The sequence below is a fragment of the Electrona antarctica genome (genome assembly GCF_951216825.1).
Source record: "Electrona antarctica genome assembly, chromosome: 15".
NCBI lineage: Eukaryota > Metazoa > Chordata > Actinopteri > Myctophiformes > Myctophidae > Electrona > Electrona antarctica.
The window spans coordinates 9,092,738-9,108,827 of NC_136796.1; the positions used below are offsets into that span (position 1 = coordinate 9,092,738).

At 44.4% G+C, this 16,090-nt stretch overlaps 2 protein-coding genes across 2 annotated transcripts in view; both read left to right on the plus strand.

Annotated features, from left to right (window-relative positions):
• LOC306939033 (uncharacterized protein) overlaps nucleotides 1-16,090 on the plus strand; it is a 584,972-nt gene that overhangs the window by 23,478 nt on the left and 545,404 nt on the right. The gene's annotated exons all lie outside the window — the stretch shown is intronic.
• Nucleotides 4,206-14,675, plus strand: LOC306938239 (germ cell-specific gene 1-like protein; the record flags this gene model as incomplete). The annotated part of the gene is made up of 6 exons (XM_079522315.1): nucleotides 4,206-4,401; nucleotides 7,246-7,440; nucleotides 8,973-9,032; nucleotides 9,939-10,097; nucleotides 11,304-11,415; nucleotides 14,036-14,675. 6 exons carry the CDS (start codon nucleotides 4,206-4,208, stop codon nucleotides 14,673-14,675), a joined length of 1,362 nt encoding a protein of 453 aa, XP_079378441.1.

Here is a 16,090-nt window from a genome sequence, read left to right on the forward strand (position 1 = left end):
TCACTCTTGTATTCAGATTTATCTGTAAATGTATCTGTAAATTGAATTTAGTTAAAGTACAAAAGTATCGACAAACAAATTAAAAAGAATATAGGCATCTACTGTATACTGTTGTATCAGTTGTAAACTTTATAATGCCTTTCTCCAAAGCGTTTTCCAGTGTATTTCGCATTGACACACCGATTGCAGACAGAACCATGCAAGGCACATGTATACCTGCTCATCAGGAGCAGAACGCTCAGTGGTCTTGCTCAAGGACACATCGCCATACAGACAGGAATTGACCCGGCAGCGTTCAAATTCCAAGAATTTCTGAAGAAAGCTTTGAGGGAGACGGCATATGAGAGGAGGTGTTAGATTAGAATGAGCTGGGTTTCATGTGGTTCCTCACAGAAAAGTGTTCATTTTTAAAGTTACATTTGAACGTATACCGGTAATGGTTCCCATTTTCACTTACCATAGGTTTCCTTTACAATGGCCAAGATTATGGTAAGGTGGGTGTTTCCTCAGAAACGTTTCTTAGAAGTTTCTGTGTGTCTCCAACATTTTGAGACCAACAAAGCTCTCCATGAATGAGGAGGCATTGCGGCTCAGGAGGTCGAGTGGCTGCTTGGGAATCGGTAGGTTCTCGGTTCAATCCCTGGCTTGATCCTCGGCTCTTCTTGTCAAAGTGTCCATGAGCAAGACACTGAACCCCGAGCCAGTTGACCAGGTTGCCTCACATGGTTTTCTCTGCCGTTGGTGTATGAGTGGGTGAATGTAATGATCATTGTAAGGCTTTAGATAAGGCACCAATATACCTGTTACAGCAAACCCATAATGTCTGGCTGACTGTCTTGTTTTTCATAATGTGATGAGATTGACAACTGGATCTGCTTGTTGAAGGTTGTCACCTAAATTACTGTTATCAGAAAAAGATGTTGATAGTATGTTGAAGTATCATTGGAAAATTATTCAAAATCACTGTCCCACAAATTAAAACACATGCTTGGCTGATTTAATTGTATGTACCTGTACCATGTACCATGTATGTGAACCATGTACAACCCAGATTCGGCACAAACAAGGGACTAAATTATTTTCGCTCCTATGCCACCAAAATGTGGAACGCCCTACCAACAGTCATTAAGACATGCGAATCCCTTGACTCCTTCAAAACCGCTCTCAAAGGGCACCTACGGGTGGCTGCAATTCGAAACTGCCCCCCGTAAAATCTGAATCCCCCCCCAACCCCCCTCACTGTATATGTTTCTTTTCCCTTTTTACCTCCATTATGATGAATTCCTGTTCTGTTCTTTGTCTATATAGAAGTGTCTATTTGTACGTCTCTAAATGTTTTGATGAATTGAACATGGTGGACCCTCTTGTAAACAAGTGTAATGCTTAATTGGGTCGTCCACTCACAGTTAACAGCCTTTGTATTGAGTTTGTGCTTGAAATGTACTGTAATTCTGCAAACTGTTAATAAATATTTCAATCAATCAATCAATCAATGTTATAGCAAAAGAGTTTTTGCATTACTCAAAAGAATCTCTTTGACTGAGATTATTTAAATGCTAAGCTTCTTCTGTCCATAACACAGACCTACATACAGATCTACATTGAAAAGCCGAGCGGGACCTTTGCTCTATCAGTGGTACAGCATTGATTACCACCACGCACACATGGATTACAGGCACAGCTCAATTGAACTGGCTTTAGCCATGAGAATAGAATTAGAATAAGAATCAGTGCTCGAATTAGGATTCAATCATTCATTGTAATTCTGAACTGTTTTGATGCATAGGATTAAAGGAGAGTGTTTGTTGTGGTCTCCCTGTCTCTCCAGCACTTTAGTTAAAACCCATTTAGGCCTGACCTCAACATTTAAAAAAATTATTCTAAATCCTCCAGTTTTCTGAAATAAATATTTTCACGATTTTTCAAAAATAGCAGACCTACAAGTTCGTAGCGCGCCACTCGTGGCACGCTATATGCTTGTAGATCTGCTATTTTTCAATAGCTAAATTATAACATAATGTTTAAAACACCAAAAGGGGTTCCCGCCCAAAATGGGTTAACATAACATGCATTTTCAGTTTGGTATACCGATTTTATCCAATCAGGAGAGAGTACTCCTACAGCAGGATACACAATAATGTAACGACGAATAAGTGAGCAGATATGCCCAAAATAGGGATTGGTTTATTTAGTTTTTGTTTGGATAAACAATTCAATTGATTAGTTCCATTAACTAATGTCTAAGTCTTCCCTGCTACTAGCCTACTACCCCAATACAAATGTCTGAATACTTCATTATTAAAACTAAAAGAATGCGGCATCTGTTTAGTTGCTGCTCTGATGATGATGATCACAGTAACTACACTGGCTCTCCCACAATGACAATAGTTGTCATTTTCCCCCCACAAAGTTTAATCGAGGTTCCCTGATTCTTCCTCGTAATAATAATGAAAGCAAGTTCCTTGGAGATTTGATCTAGATTGAATATGTTTTCCTCTTGTGTTCTTCCCCACTCAGGTGGCCACAGGCCGGAGCCAGCAGCACACACAGACTGACAATTAGGGGGATTAACTACTGTCAGTGTACATGCACCTAACTCGCTCAGATTAACACGGATCGACAAATCCAGCGGTGGACTGAAACGTGTCACTCTGCTACAACCTCCTCCTACGTCCCTCACTCCCTCCCTCTCAGGGGATTGAAGGAACAGAGAGTGGGGAGGAAGAATAAAGGAGGACATATCAAGATGCACCCTATATGAATAGAATGGAGGCACCTTGGGGCTGATCAGAAATCCCTGGATTCTAGCAGTAAGATTTGTTTGTTCGCTCACTGTCCTTGTTTAATACATACTGTAGATCTATGTGTTACTTCATGACATCTATACAATAGACAGATGCCAATTGTAGGAGTCATATGTGACTTTTTATATAATGTTACATATGTTTTTGAGTGGTGCAAACCACTCCAACAACCAGCTTTGTCTGTATGTTTGTGTACCTGTATACCTACGTGTTCGTGCAAAGGTGAGGATGGTTACTATGGTTAGTGTGTGACGTCACTGACATAGCTGATCAGACTATAAGACCTTGCACCACTCAGTTCACACGGGTGTGATTTTTTATTATTGACATAAATGGTATAAGTAAAGGTTAATTGACAGATTGGGCACTGCACTGGCATTAGGTGGTGGGTGTGATCACCGGAGCTGGGGGGCGCTAATAGTGATGACATTCACCTATTCACAGAGAGAAGGGTTATCATATATTTATTTACTTATATTGATCCTAAGTATAAACAATTAAATGTAGGTATAGTTTTGCCCATCTGAAAATGCGTCCAGTGTGCAGGGACCTTTACTGTCTTTTTCCTCTTCCCTCTCTCTCTCTGTCTGTTACCGGGTCACTCTCTCTGAGTAGTGGACATGAAGAGAGACAAGCCGCCCTCCTCCCATATATCTTGAATTTTACCCATCTGTCTCTCTCTCCATCTCAGTCACTGGCTCACACTCTGGTGGTGATTAAATACCATAGCCTTAACATCCATGACTCTGTTGCCCTTTGTCACTCCCCCTCTCAGTGTCCTATACCATTCATCAGTCCATCTATTGCACCGCCTCTTGACCTGTCCCATCTCATCTTCTTCCCTGACCTCTCCTCTCCACCCACTCAAACACCCTTAATCCCCCGCATCTCTCTACGTGTCTCATCCCCCCCCCCCCCTCTTTTCTGTGTCTACTCTCGCCTGTCACCCTCTCTGTCGCTCGCTCTGATTGGCCAGCACTGATGTGTCAAGTAATCTGGGTTCTCCATCGTCGTATCTGGTCAATTTAGATTTTGAGACATGGATGCAATGGGTCACAACTAGGTAGACAATTCATGCTTATTCTTTACCTAATTGCGAACCATTGCATCCATAATTATCTCTCTTCTAGTCCTCTCTCTCTCTCTGGGGAGAGAGATGGAGGGGGGGGTGACACGCAGTAAAGGCCGTCAGGATCGGGAGTCGAACCCGCGGCACACTGCCACTGCCAGACTAGATTACCAGCCAAGGTGCCTGGACCGCTGAGCCACGGCCCAGGCCACTCTCTCTCATCTTTCTGTCCAAGTACAGTATACGGCTGCATACTATGAAGTCATGTATCTCTATCTTCCTGTTCATGTTAGTTTCACCCCCTCCCTGCAGGGTTCAACCAGCAGGCCAAGATGTTGGAGAATATGTCCAGGAGCAACCGCTCCCTGCTGTCCCTGTCCCTGACCTCGATGGCCCTCACCCTGTCCGTCCTGGCCTTCTGCACCTCCTACTGGATCGAGGGCACCCACAAGGTGGTCAAGCCACTCTGTCTGTCCGCGGTCAAGAAGAAGAACTGTGGACAGAAAAGCAGTCAGGCCGTCAGTACAGGTAAGGGAGGGAAGCCACATTATTGTACTGTATGCGTTATAAACCATTATAAACCGTTATACTCAACACCAATACTTCTGTGTACTGTAAATGAACACTACAAACAACGGCGTCACACAAAAGTGTCAATAGTAGCAGAGCCACAAGCTTCTGCTAGATCTGCTATTTCTGAGTTCGAATCTTGAAAGGTAACAGTTTTGGACGTACGAGGTTTCCACCTGACAGAGACGATATTGTATAGTTTTGGACCAAATGTCCAAAACGACTTACTTTTCAGGAAATGGAAAAAGTAACCTGACTGTGTTCCAGTGGAACCGATGTAGCTGTTATTAAGTCACACAAGCTCTTCTTAATTTACACTAAACCCAGTGACTCCCAAACTCAACCACTTCACTCGCCCTACAAATTAGTGAAAATCGCAGATATTTTTGCTATTTTGCTGCTGTGCGACAAATTATGAAAAATACATAAAAAGTTAAAATACGGAGAAGATACAAGGTTATTGCCCGACAGTGTATTATAGAGTGCCTGGCAAAGATTCGCTTTTTTTTTACTTGCACCCTACTAAATAAGGGCTTTAACTGTCCGAGTCTGCTCCAGTGCCTTCCTTCTACCAGTGTATTCTAGAGTCGAGGTGTGCTGTAGTGTACCGTTCCATTGTGTATGTTTAATTAATCTGAAGAATACCAACACGCACTTCTTTGTCAATGTTCTGCACCACAGGTTCCGCTCTCAGTTAATGGGAAAGGGGTTTCATCCCTGAGAAACAAAGAATGTGGTTCAGTACCTTGCTCAAGAGCACAGTGTGTGCGTGCGTGTGCGTGCGTGCGTGCGTGCGTGTGTGGGGGGTTGCCACTTATGTCGTACCGGCCTCCTGTCATATGAAATCTAGCCCATTCTGAGCGGGAACCCCTTTTGGTGTTAGCATTATGTTATGCTTTAGCTATTGAAAAATAGCAGATCTACAAGCTCATAGCGCGCCACCGAGTGGCGCGCTATGAGCTTGTAGGTCTGCTATTTTTGAAAAATCGAAGAACCACCAATCGAAGAACCACTGACATAGAAACATAGCTTTTTAAGAAAACTGTCAGGATGTAGAAGACATTTTTCTGATCTCAGGTCAAAATGGGCTAGTATACATACTACATACAGTACAGACGTACTGTATGTACAGTGCAGATGGATAGAATAATCTTATCATGTAGGCTGTGATGGAGGCCAACTGGACTGAAACATCTCATCTATTAGTCATCTATTGCTAAAGTTTTCATAATATATATATATCATGTTTTATATGTGGTTGTTAATGCTGTACATTTACCCAATATAATTGTTTAGCAACCTCATCATGTTGTTGTTTGTTTTCTTCCCAGACCTGCGTTTAAGCATTTCACAAGTCGCTATAGCACTGTATGTATGTATGCAGTGGCTTCTGTAATCCAAGCTTTGTTCCTAATCTCCTCCCATGTCTTTGTATCTGTGACTGCATGTTATCTGGATTCAGCCAACAACCTCCAATGCTCATCCTCTGCAGAGAGGTTAAGCCCATTTCAGTCCTCATGTCATATTCAATTTCCTCACTACACGTATAAAACGGGCAGCTTACATACAAGAACAGCGGTTGGATTCTGTGACTGACTGTCTGCTGTGACTGACTGTCTGCTGTGACTGACTGTCTGCTGTGACTGACTGTCTGCTGTGACTGACTGTCTGCTGTGACTGACTGTCTGCTGTGATATGACCCACACAGGCAGGGGAATAGTTTCATGTAGGAAGGCTTCTTTTATCGATAAAATAAAATGAATACAGTAAATGGAAAAAACACGCCCCCCGGCCCTCACGTATTAGGAGGACACTATGAGTCACCAGAAAAAAGGACGGTTGTTTTCGATGAATTTATCATGGTTAAAATGGAGTTTGAAGTTACGATGGGTTTGTATAGGAAGGGGGCGGAGCAGTTAAAATGAATATCAAATATCTAAATACTGAATCAAGCAACTTAAAAACTGGCCGGGGTGTTCACATGAGCCTGAGTAGACGATGAAATTTCCAAAAGATTTTTTTGAAAGTGAAATATCTCTTTAATCCCTATTTATACTTTATGGTTGACCTATAGCCCCGTTTGGAACCTCACCCTTCGCTCTTAGCTCCGAGAAGAGGTTCCATGTTGGGAGAGCCCATCCAAGAGCAGTGTAGAAAACCCTTTTCGCAGTATTGTATCCTAAAGGTATTTCCTGAGAGCTACAGATGATAGATTATTAGCGAGGTGAAACTAGTCAGCCTGTGGCCAGTCAACCGCTGTCCGCATGCGCACTGCTGCAGTGCTTCCATAAAATTGCATTGGGAAAACATGGCACACAGTATTATGTGGTGTGTTTGTAACAAAGGTCTTTACTTTGTTTGAAGCTTCAGGTGGTCCGTGTCAGTTTTTCATTGAGTACTATATTTATTTTCGATTTACCCATTTAGACCTGAGAACTGATTCTAGAAATGTCTTCTAAATCATGACAGTTTTCTGATAAACCTATGATTCTATATCAGTGGTTCTAAAAACGTTTTCATGTCAAGGACCCCCAGAATGATGGCCGCCGACCCCCATCTCAAAAAATGTTCACTGTGAAAGAATATATATTCAAAGATTTGCACATATTTTCACGATTTCTAAAGAAATGGCAGATCTACTGTACAAGCTCGTAGCGTGCTATGAGCTTGTAGATCTGTTATTTTTCAATAGCTAATATAATGCTTAAAACACCAAAAGTGGGTTCCCGTCCTAAATGGCTTAAACATCCTCCCTTTCAATGTCCCCCGCCCCCCCCCCCCCCCCCCCCCCTCCCCCTCCAGAGGCCCCGACCCCGGACCCCACGACCCTGCCGCCCAACATCACCCTGTCCCTGCAGGAGAAGGAGGCGCTGGCCCGGATCAGGAGGAGGCAGATGACCAACGCCGTCCAGTACATCTGGGAGACCGGAGAGGACAAATACATGCTGCGATACTTCCACACCGGCTTCTGGCAGTCCTGTGAGAAACACAACGAGGGTGAGCTAGTGTTCAGACCGCTCACGCTTGAGGATTTATGACAGCATGACATCTAGCAGCATCAGCATGCCATAAAGGTAGCAATGGCTATCAGAGCCAGGGGCCTGCTTGATGTTAAAGGGGCATTCCACTCATTTTCAACATTTTACTATGTCATTAATGTACCTTAGAGCTGTTGTGTGGAAATAATAAAAAAGTTCCCCCATTCTGTGTTTCCTAGAACTAGAGGTCTGAAAAAAATCATTAACATGGTGAAACACATCTTGATGATGTCATCAAGATGTGTTTCACCATGTTAATGTTTTTTTTTATAATTACAGTTCTAGGAAACACAGAATGGGGGGACTTTTTTATTATTTCCACACAACAGCTCTAAGGTATATTAATGACATAGTAAAATGTTGAAAATGGGTGGTTTTCCCCTTTAAGTGGTCAAATGGGTGCGCAGAGTGCATTCAGAGGGTGTTTATAATAATCAATCATTATCACATATACTAGCGTCATGTCCAGGGGCGTGTACTTGTACTGGACATCATATAGCAGGGAGATTTACTTTACTACATCATGGCTGGGGGACATCCAGCCGCCTCACGCTACAGAAGCAGGAGAGAACGGGCTCCTGCTATTGGCCACATGGCGGTCATTATAAAGGAATAGTTCAACGAATTGAATCTACTTGCCCCCATGTCAGTTGAAACAAAACACACAAGGAGTTCACAGCTTGACAGAACAGTTGAAGTCAACAGTGACCAGGCCTTTAATCCAAGTCTTCTGCGTGGCAGGTATGGCTAAAGTGGAGTCAGTAGTGCTTTACAGGGCTGATGGACACTCACATTGCAGCATGAAAAGACCCCGGGATGGCGTCTACACAAGAATGTTACGAATGGCTCTTGATGTAACATAGGCAGACCACATCAAGACCATGGTTCTCTAAGGAGGCTCCCACGGGTCACGGACTAGGTTATGGAGGGAGAGAAGGATGAGGCTCCGGAAGGAAGGAATGGAATAGAAGTGGTCCACCTACGTTGAAAAAGACTGTGGCGTGACAGCAGAGCTATAGCAACACTGCAGAGCTCAAGACCTAGGAATGTAACTAAGTGATTTGAAAGTTGAAGTCAACATAAAGTTCAATGTAATGAAATGAGAGTTAAACCCGAGGCAAAGCACTAGCTGCTATATATATTATATAATAGGCCTATATACTGTAAGAAATCTGAAATGACATAGGTGTGTGTGTGTGTGTGTGTGTGTGTGTGTGTGTGTGTGTGTGTGTGTGTGTGTGTGTGTGTGTGTGTGTGTGTGTGTGTGTGTGTGTGTGTGTGTGTGTCTGTCTGTGTCTGTGTGTCTGTGTGTGTGTGTGCGTGCGCGCGCGTGCGTGCGTGACACTGTGACTGTGACTGTGTGTGTGCTCGCTCTTGCTAATTTTGTTGTGTGTGTGTGAGAGCTCTTGCTTGAACTACCACGCACACGATACATATAATTATAATACACACGATACATTATAATTATATTTTTTTTATTTATTTTTTCAGGTGATGACCTGGTGGAGAAATGTCGAAGCTTCCTTGAGCTGACACCAGGAGAGACCCAGGGTTTGTACTGTTTATTGTACTGTATGCCACCAGACATGCAGTACAGTATGCATAATATGATGGTGGGGGACAGATACAGTACTAGGCTCATTAAATTGTCACGTAACAGTAGCATTGATCCATTTCCCTGTCGATGGACAGACAGTAAATATCCTAACCAACTATAAATATCTAGGCACAATAAATTATGAAGTTGAAATTTGACCTAAACACTGATGTATAAAAAAAGGTCAACAACGCCTATACTGTTTATTACTTACATTTTGACCTGAGATCAGATTCTAAAAATGTCTTCTACATCCTGACAGTTTTCTGAAAAAGCTATGTTTCTATGTCAGTCGCGCTATGAGCTTGTAGATCTGCTATTTTTCAATAGCTAAAGCATAACATAATGCTAACACCAAAAGGGGTTCCCGCCCAAAATGGGTTAAGGAAACTGGCTAAGTTCAATGTCGACAAGACTCTGATGAAACTGTTTTACAGTGCCTACATCGAGTCTGTCATTTCATTTTCGATTATTTGTTGGTATGGTAATCTTTGTATCAGAGACAAGAACTCCCTTGGGAATATTGTAAAAGTGGCCTCTATGGTAATTGGTTCACAGATGAACAGCCTAGAACATATCTTTATCCTTATGAGCACTTTATTGGTCTCGTGCCTATGCACTAGCACTTTAATGGTTAACGTGCACTTTACTGTACTTTTGGTATCTGCTATATGTCATGTGTACTGTTTATGTTTTTATTTTTATTGTTTCATTTGTTTGATGTACTGTCTATGCTACAACCCAATTTGCCCTTCGGGGACATTAAATAAACTTGAACCTTGAACCTCTGCACCCCTCAATGTGGTTCTCTCTCTCTCTCTCTCTCTCTGCATTTAATATGTCTCTCCACCTCTTCTCAGGGGTGCTGTGGCTCTCAGTGTACAGTGAGTGCACGTACATTGGCCTGCTGGCCATGGGCTTCCTGCTGATGTGGGTGGAGGTGCTGTGTCTCTGTGCCAAGAGGGAGATGAACGCCCTCAAGATCAACGCCTTCGCCGCCATGATCACCGTCCTCTCAGGTCAGACCATAAGATGAGATGGAGAGATGAGATGGGATGAGATGGAGATAGAGATGAAATTAGGGGTGCAGCAGTTTTTCAAACTAATCGATTGAAGCACTAATTGATAATCGATCACTTTATAAAATAAATGATTCATAATTTAGGGGATGTAATTATAGTTGAAAAGTAATTTTTTTTTTACATTTAAAAAATGCTTAAGTGCTTAATCTATTATTTGATTAATCAAAAATGTTAACGATAGAAAATCACAATCAAAAGTTGTAGCCCTAGATGAGAACTTATAATTACTTTATTGATATGGCACAAAGCTCCCAGTTGAATTTAGTTTAACACAACAATTTAGGCATTTAGCAGACGCTCTTAATCCAGAGTGATTTACAGTTACCAAGTAAACTCAAGGTAATTCATCAAATGAGACAGTGTAGTGCCTCAGTATTCTAGGATAGGTAAACCAAGAAGAATAATATAGGATGCCAGGTCGACAATTAACCTGGCGTCTGTCTAAATAATAGACTATATAAATTTAATTTTAAGCTTTGCATATGACTGCATGGTCGTCAAGGTTAGGGCAAGTTCTACTGACTCCCCATTGCAGTTCTATCTGCAATGGGGAGTTTGTTCCACAGTTTGGGAGCCAGAAGGGAGAAGAGTCTGGGACATGTACGACAGAAGAGTCTGGGACATGTACGACAGAAGAGTCTGGGACATGTACGACAGAAGAGTCTGGGACATGTACGACAGAAGAGTCTGGGACATGTACGACAGAAGAGTCTGGGACATGTACGACAGAAGAGTCTGGGACATGTACGACGTACATGTCCCAGACTCTTCTCCCTTCTGGATGTGACAGAGGGTTCGAAGTTGAACAAAAATTGCACTATATGGTAGAAATACGTCAACAATACAAATGACGCTAGTTTTGTGGAATCATTTATTTTGAATGCCCTCAGACCCTCACAAAATGAACGGAACTACTTTACTTAACATTCACCAAAACAAGACCATAACTCCCCACCACAGGACTCAGGGAATCAATTAATATCTTGCAACCACTATATTAATGGAAAGTATTTCCTACAGCTCTTTAAGTCCAAAGATCTGAACTAACGCTTTATGTTCTGACGAATTGTATGTACTTACAAATTCAAGGTTAAATAGTAATTGAATAAATGAAGTATCGGGGCATGCATTCTCTCTCCTCAGGGTTGATGGGGATGGTGGCTCATATGATGTACTCCACAGTGTTCCAGATGACCGTCACCATCGGCCCTAAAGACTGGAGGCCACAGTCCTGGGACTATGGCTGGTCCTTTGCGTAAGTCACCTCATCTGTCCACTCACTCATCTACCATGTCCGCTTATTATGAGCAACTTTGGGCTTGTTTTTCTGTAAAGTCGCTTGAAAATGTTGGTAGTTACGTGTCGCGTAATCTAAGGTTTTGGGCTTGATCTAAAGTGTGCTTATTTGGGCTTACTTCCTAATGTTCTTTTAACCAAACAACATGTTCATGTCCAGATTAATATGTAATTGTCTGTGTATCCCCATCTGAAAACATTTTGTGCCAGGGACCCCCTTACAAGATTTGTGGTGTTAAATGTTTCCAAAATATTCCACATTTCAAAAATAGCAGATCTACAAGCTCATCACGTCACATGGACATTTTCCATATTTTCAATTAACCATGTATATTGGTTTAAAGTGCTCATGTGGCCTATAGTCGCTTCTTTGGGGCTTGTTTTCGTAGACCTGGTTGCTTATTTCTCTCACGTTGCCAGATTCTGGGACCAAAGATCACATCTGTGAGAGATGTCCAAAGCCCACATTCACGCAGCGATGAGATCATTGGGAAAGACATGACTCGCTATAGGAGACCATTCTGTGCTGAACAGTCTAGAGAGTATAATACCAAATTATAATAACATTAATCAATAATGTCTTCCAACCAATAATTTCCAGAGTTATTTTTTTTCCAAAGAATTATCACATTGAACCAGTGGGCTGTACAGTCGGTGTACACACGCCTCCGCACACTTATTTTGGTCACACTTTCAGAGTTGGCATTTTATGGAAGATAGACATAATGAGACAACTATCCACCAATCCATAACACCAAATCATAATACAATTAATCAATAATGTCTCCAGAGTTGTTTCCTATCCAAAAATAGATCAAATTGAACTAGTTGGCTGTACTTTGAGAATGAGCATTTTATGAACTATAAGACTATCCTTTAAAAGCAGTATAGTTCTCAACTCACTAGACCACTTCTACTTCTTTCTTCTACGGATTGTCCTGGTGGCACAGATGTAAATTGGCCCCTGATTTAAAGCCCTCGTCAAGTTTGAATTTGGTCTACTGGGCCAGTTGGATCCAAAGGCACTTTTCGGGGGTAAACCGCTCTCAAAGAGCACCTACGGACAGCTGCAATTCGAAACTGGCCCCCTGTAAAATCTGAATCCCCCACCCACCCCTTTTCCCCCTCACTGTATGTTTCTTTTACCTCCTCTATGATGATTTCCTGTTTTGACTATATAGTGTATATTCGTACGTCTCTAAATGTTTTGATGAATTGAAAATGGTGGGCCCAATTGTAAACAAGTGTAATGCTTTATGGTGTCGTCCACTCACAGTTGACAGTTTTTGTATTGAGTTGTACTTAAAATGTACTGTAATTCTGCAAACTGTTAATAAATCAATCGATCAAACCAGAACCTTCCATAACCTGAAACTAGTCCGACATCCCGTTAGTCCGACTACGTGGCCGGTTAAGACTCACCCGTGGCTTCCGCTTGCGGTTAGGGTTTGTGGATAGGTTTAGTATGGGGCTCTATGGTCTGTTAGGGTTTGTGGATGGGTTTAGTATGGGGCTCTATGGTCTGTTAGGGTTTGTGGATGGGTTTAGTATGGGGCTCTATGGTCTGTTAGGGTTTGTGGATGGGTTTGGTATGGGGCTCTATGGTCTGTTAGGGTTTGTGGATGGGTTTAGTATGGGGCTCTATGGTCTGTTAGGGTTTGTGGATGGGTTTACTATGGGGCTCTATGGTCTGTTAGGGTTAGGGTTTGTGGATAGGTTTAGTATGGGGCTCTATGGTCTGTTAGGGTTTGTGGATGGGTTTACTATGGGGCTCTATGGTCTGTTAGGGTTAGGGTTTGTGGATAGGTTTAGTATGGGGCTCTATGGTCTGTTAGGTTTTGTGGATGGGTTTAGTATGGGGCTCTATGGTCTGTTAGGGTTTGTGGATGGGTTTAGTATGGGGCTCTATGGTCTGTTAGGGTTTGTGGATGGGTTTAGTATGGGGCTCTATGGTCTGTTAGGGTTTGTGGATGGGTTTAGTATGGGGCTCTATGGTCTGTTAGGGTTTGTGGATGGGTTTAGTATGGGGCTCTATGGTCTGATCTGTCTCTCTTGGTGTTGATTTTGACAGCAATGTTTTGTCATAGTCCTAAAATTCCATTTAGTTTTTGTCATATTTTAGTCATCTGAAACGTTTTTGTCTAGTTGTCTAGTTTAGTCTAGTTTTAGATTTTAGTCGACTAACAGTTGATTTTGTCACCAAAGTGAAATGTATTTTGACAGACAAATAGCCGGGTTGTGAGATCTATTATTTTCAGAGTGCAACACCCGAGTGCAACACCCGAGTGCAACCAAACATAAAAATGACTTGTATCGTCTTAGTTCTCTTCTCCACTAGTCCCGACCCTAACATTTTAGTCTAGTTTTTATTTGTTGACGAAATTGTCAATATATTTAGGTTCAACCATTGAATTGCGTCGGCATGTGCCACCATGCATCAACGTGCATCAGGACATATCACACCGCTGGGACACACCGCTAAACCGCTTTGTTGCGTCTCGATCGATTTGTGTGGTTTGGGTTTAAGACTAAATAAAAATATTGTGAAAAGATTAACACTGCTCCCCAACCCTCCCCAGCATGGCGTGGCTGTCGTTCAGCTGCTGCATGGCGGCGGCCGTCGCCACGCTCAACTCCTACACTAAGACGCTGATCGAGATGGGGCACCGCGCCCGCATGCGCCTGGAGGAGGACCAGGCCGCCTCCCACGCCCCCTCCTACGACGAGGTGGTGATGGGAGGAGGAGGAGGCAGCATGGCGGGAGCCGGAGTCTACTCAGTCAGCCAGCTGATGCAACTGGCCCAACACGGGGTGCTGCTGGACCCGCTGTGGCCCCGAGGAGTGGGCCCCGCCGTGGGGCCCCTGGCCTGCGGAGCCGGCGGGGCCCTGGTGGTCGGCGGGGGAGGGATCGGGGTGGGAGGAGTGGGAGTGGGGCATGCAGGGATGTTGGTAGGAGGGCCAGGAGTGATGGTAGGAGGGCCAGGAATGGGGTCAGGGATGACGGGAGTGAGGATAGGAAGTGCTGTTGCAGGAGTAGGAGTCATGGGCGTGGGATTAGCGGGACCGGGAGGAATGATAATGGGAGGAGGGAGGCTGGTGGAGCAGCGTCACAGCGGGGTGGTGGAGGGCTGTGGGCTGGAGGGATGCGAGGACTGTGAGAGAGAGATGGACATGGACTACGACCTGCAGGAGGAGGACAGGGAGGGCTCCATGTGCTGAGGCAGGGAGGGCTCCATGTGCTGAGGCAGGGAGGCAGGGAGGACCATAGATATTATAAAAAATAGATGCCTCACTGGCTGTTGCAGTTCATTGGAGCGACGTGTATCCCAATGAAGGCGGCAGTGCTGAAGGCTTTTCTTTTTTTTTTAACAAATCTTTATAACAGTCATGACAATACATTACAATACAAAACAAGACAAACAAACAAACACAAACAACAAAGTTATTAATACAACAATACAACATCAGAGCCAGGGGGGATTAGATTACTAACAGAAAACATTAAAGAGTGAATACAAAGCAACAGTTCTTTCTTATTTAGAAGTGCTGAAGGCATTTGCTGAAGGCACTCTGCGTCGCTGCCCAAGTGACGTCACTCATGCGACTCCTCCATGTCTCTCGCTGTCAATTGACTCAAGTGACTACTGGCCAATCACAGCGCGTCTTTTCCGGGACTTATGTTACGCACGCGGAAGCTGCTCATTGAAGGCAAATGCTTTGGTGAGGACTCCATGTGCTGAGGCAGGGAGGCAGGGAGGGCTCCATGTGCTGATGCAGGGAGGGCTCCATGTGCTGAGGCAGGGAGGGCTCCATGTGCTGAGGCAGGGAGGGCTCCATGTGCTGATGCAGGGAGGACTCCATGTGCTGAGGCAGGGAGGACTCCATGTGCTGAGGCAGGGAGGACTCCATGTGCTGATGCAGGGAGGACTCCATGTGCTGATGCAGGGAGGACTCCATGTGCTGAGGCAGGGAGGACTCCATGTGCTGAGGCAGGGAGGACTCCATGTGCTGAGGCAGGGAGGCAGGGAGGACTCCATGTGCTGAGGCAGGGAGGACTCCATGTGCTGAGGCAGGGAGGACTCCATGTGCTGATGCAGGGAGGACTCCATGTGCTGATGCAGGGAGGACTCCATGTGCTGAGGCAGGGAGGACTCCATGTGCTGATGCAGGGAGGACTCCATGTGCTGAGGCAGGGAGGACTCCATGTGCTGAGGCAGGGAGGACTCCATGTGCTGAGGCAGGGAGGACTCCATGTGCTGAGGCAGGGAGGCAGGGAGGACTCCATGTGCTGAGGCAGGGAGGACTCCATGTGCTGAGGCAGGGAGGACTCCATGTGCTGAGGCAGGGAGGACTCCATGTGCTGAGGCAGCGAGGCAGGGAGGCATGGAGGGCTCCATGTGCTGAGGCAGGGAGGCATGGAGGACTCCATGTGCTGAGGCAGGGAGGCAGGGAGGGCTCCATGTGCTGAGGCAGGGAGGGCTCCATGTGCTGAGGCAGGGAGGGCTCCATGTGCTGAGGCAGGGAGGACTCCATGTGCTGAGGCAGGGAGGACTCCATGTGCTGAGGCAGGGAGGGAGGGGCATGTGTGTATTCACGGCACGCAGCAGACATTGATGCCCAATGAACTGATGATT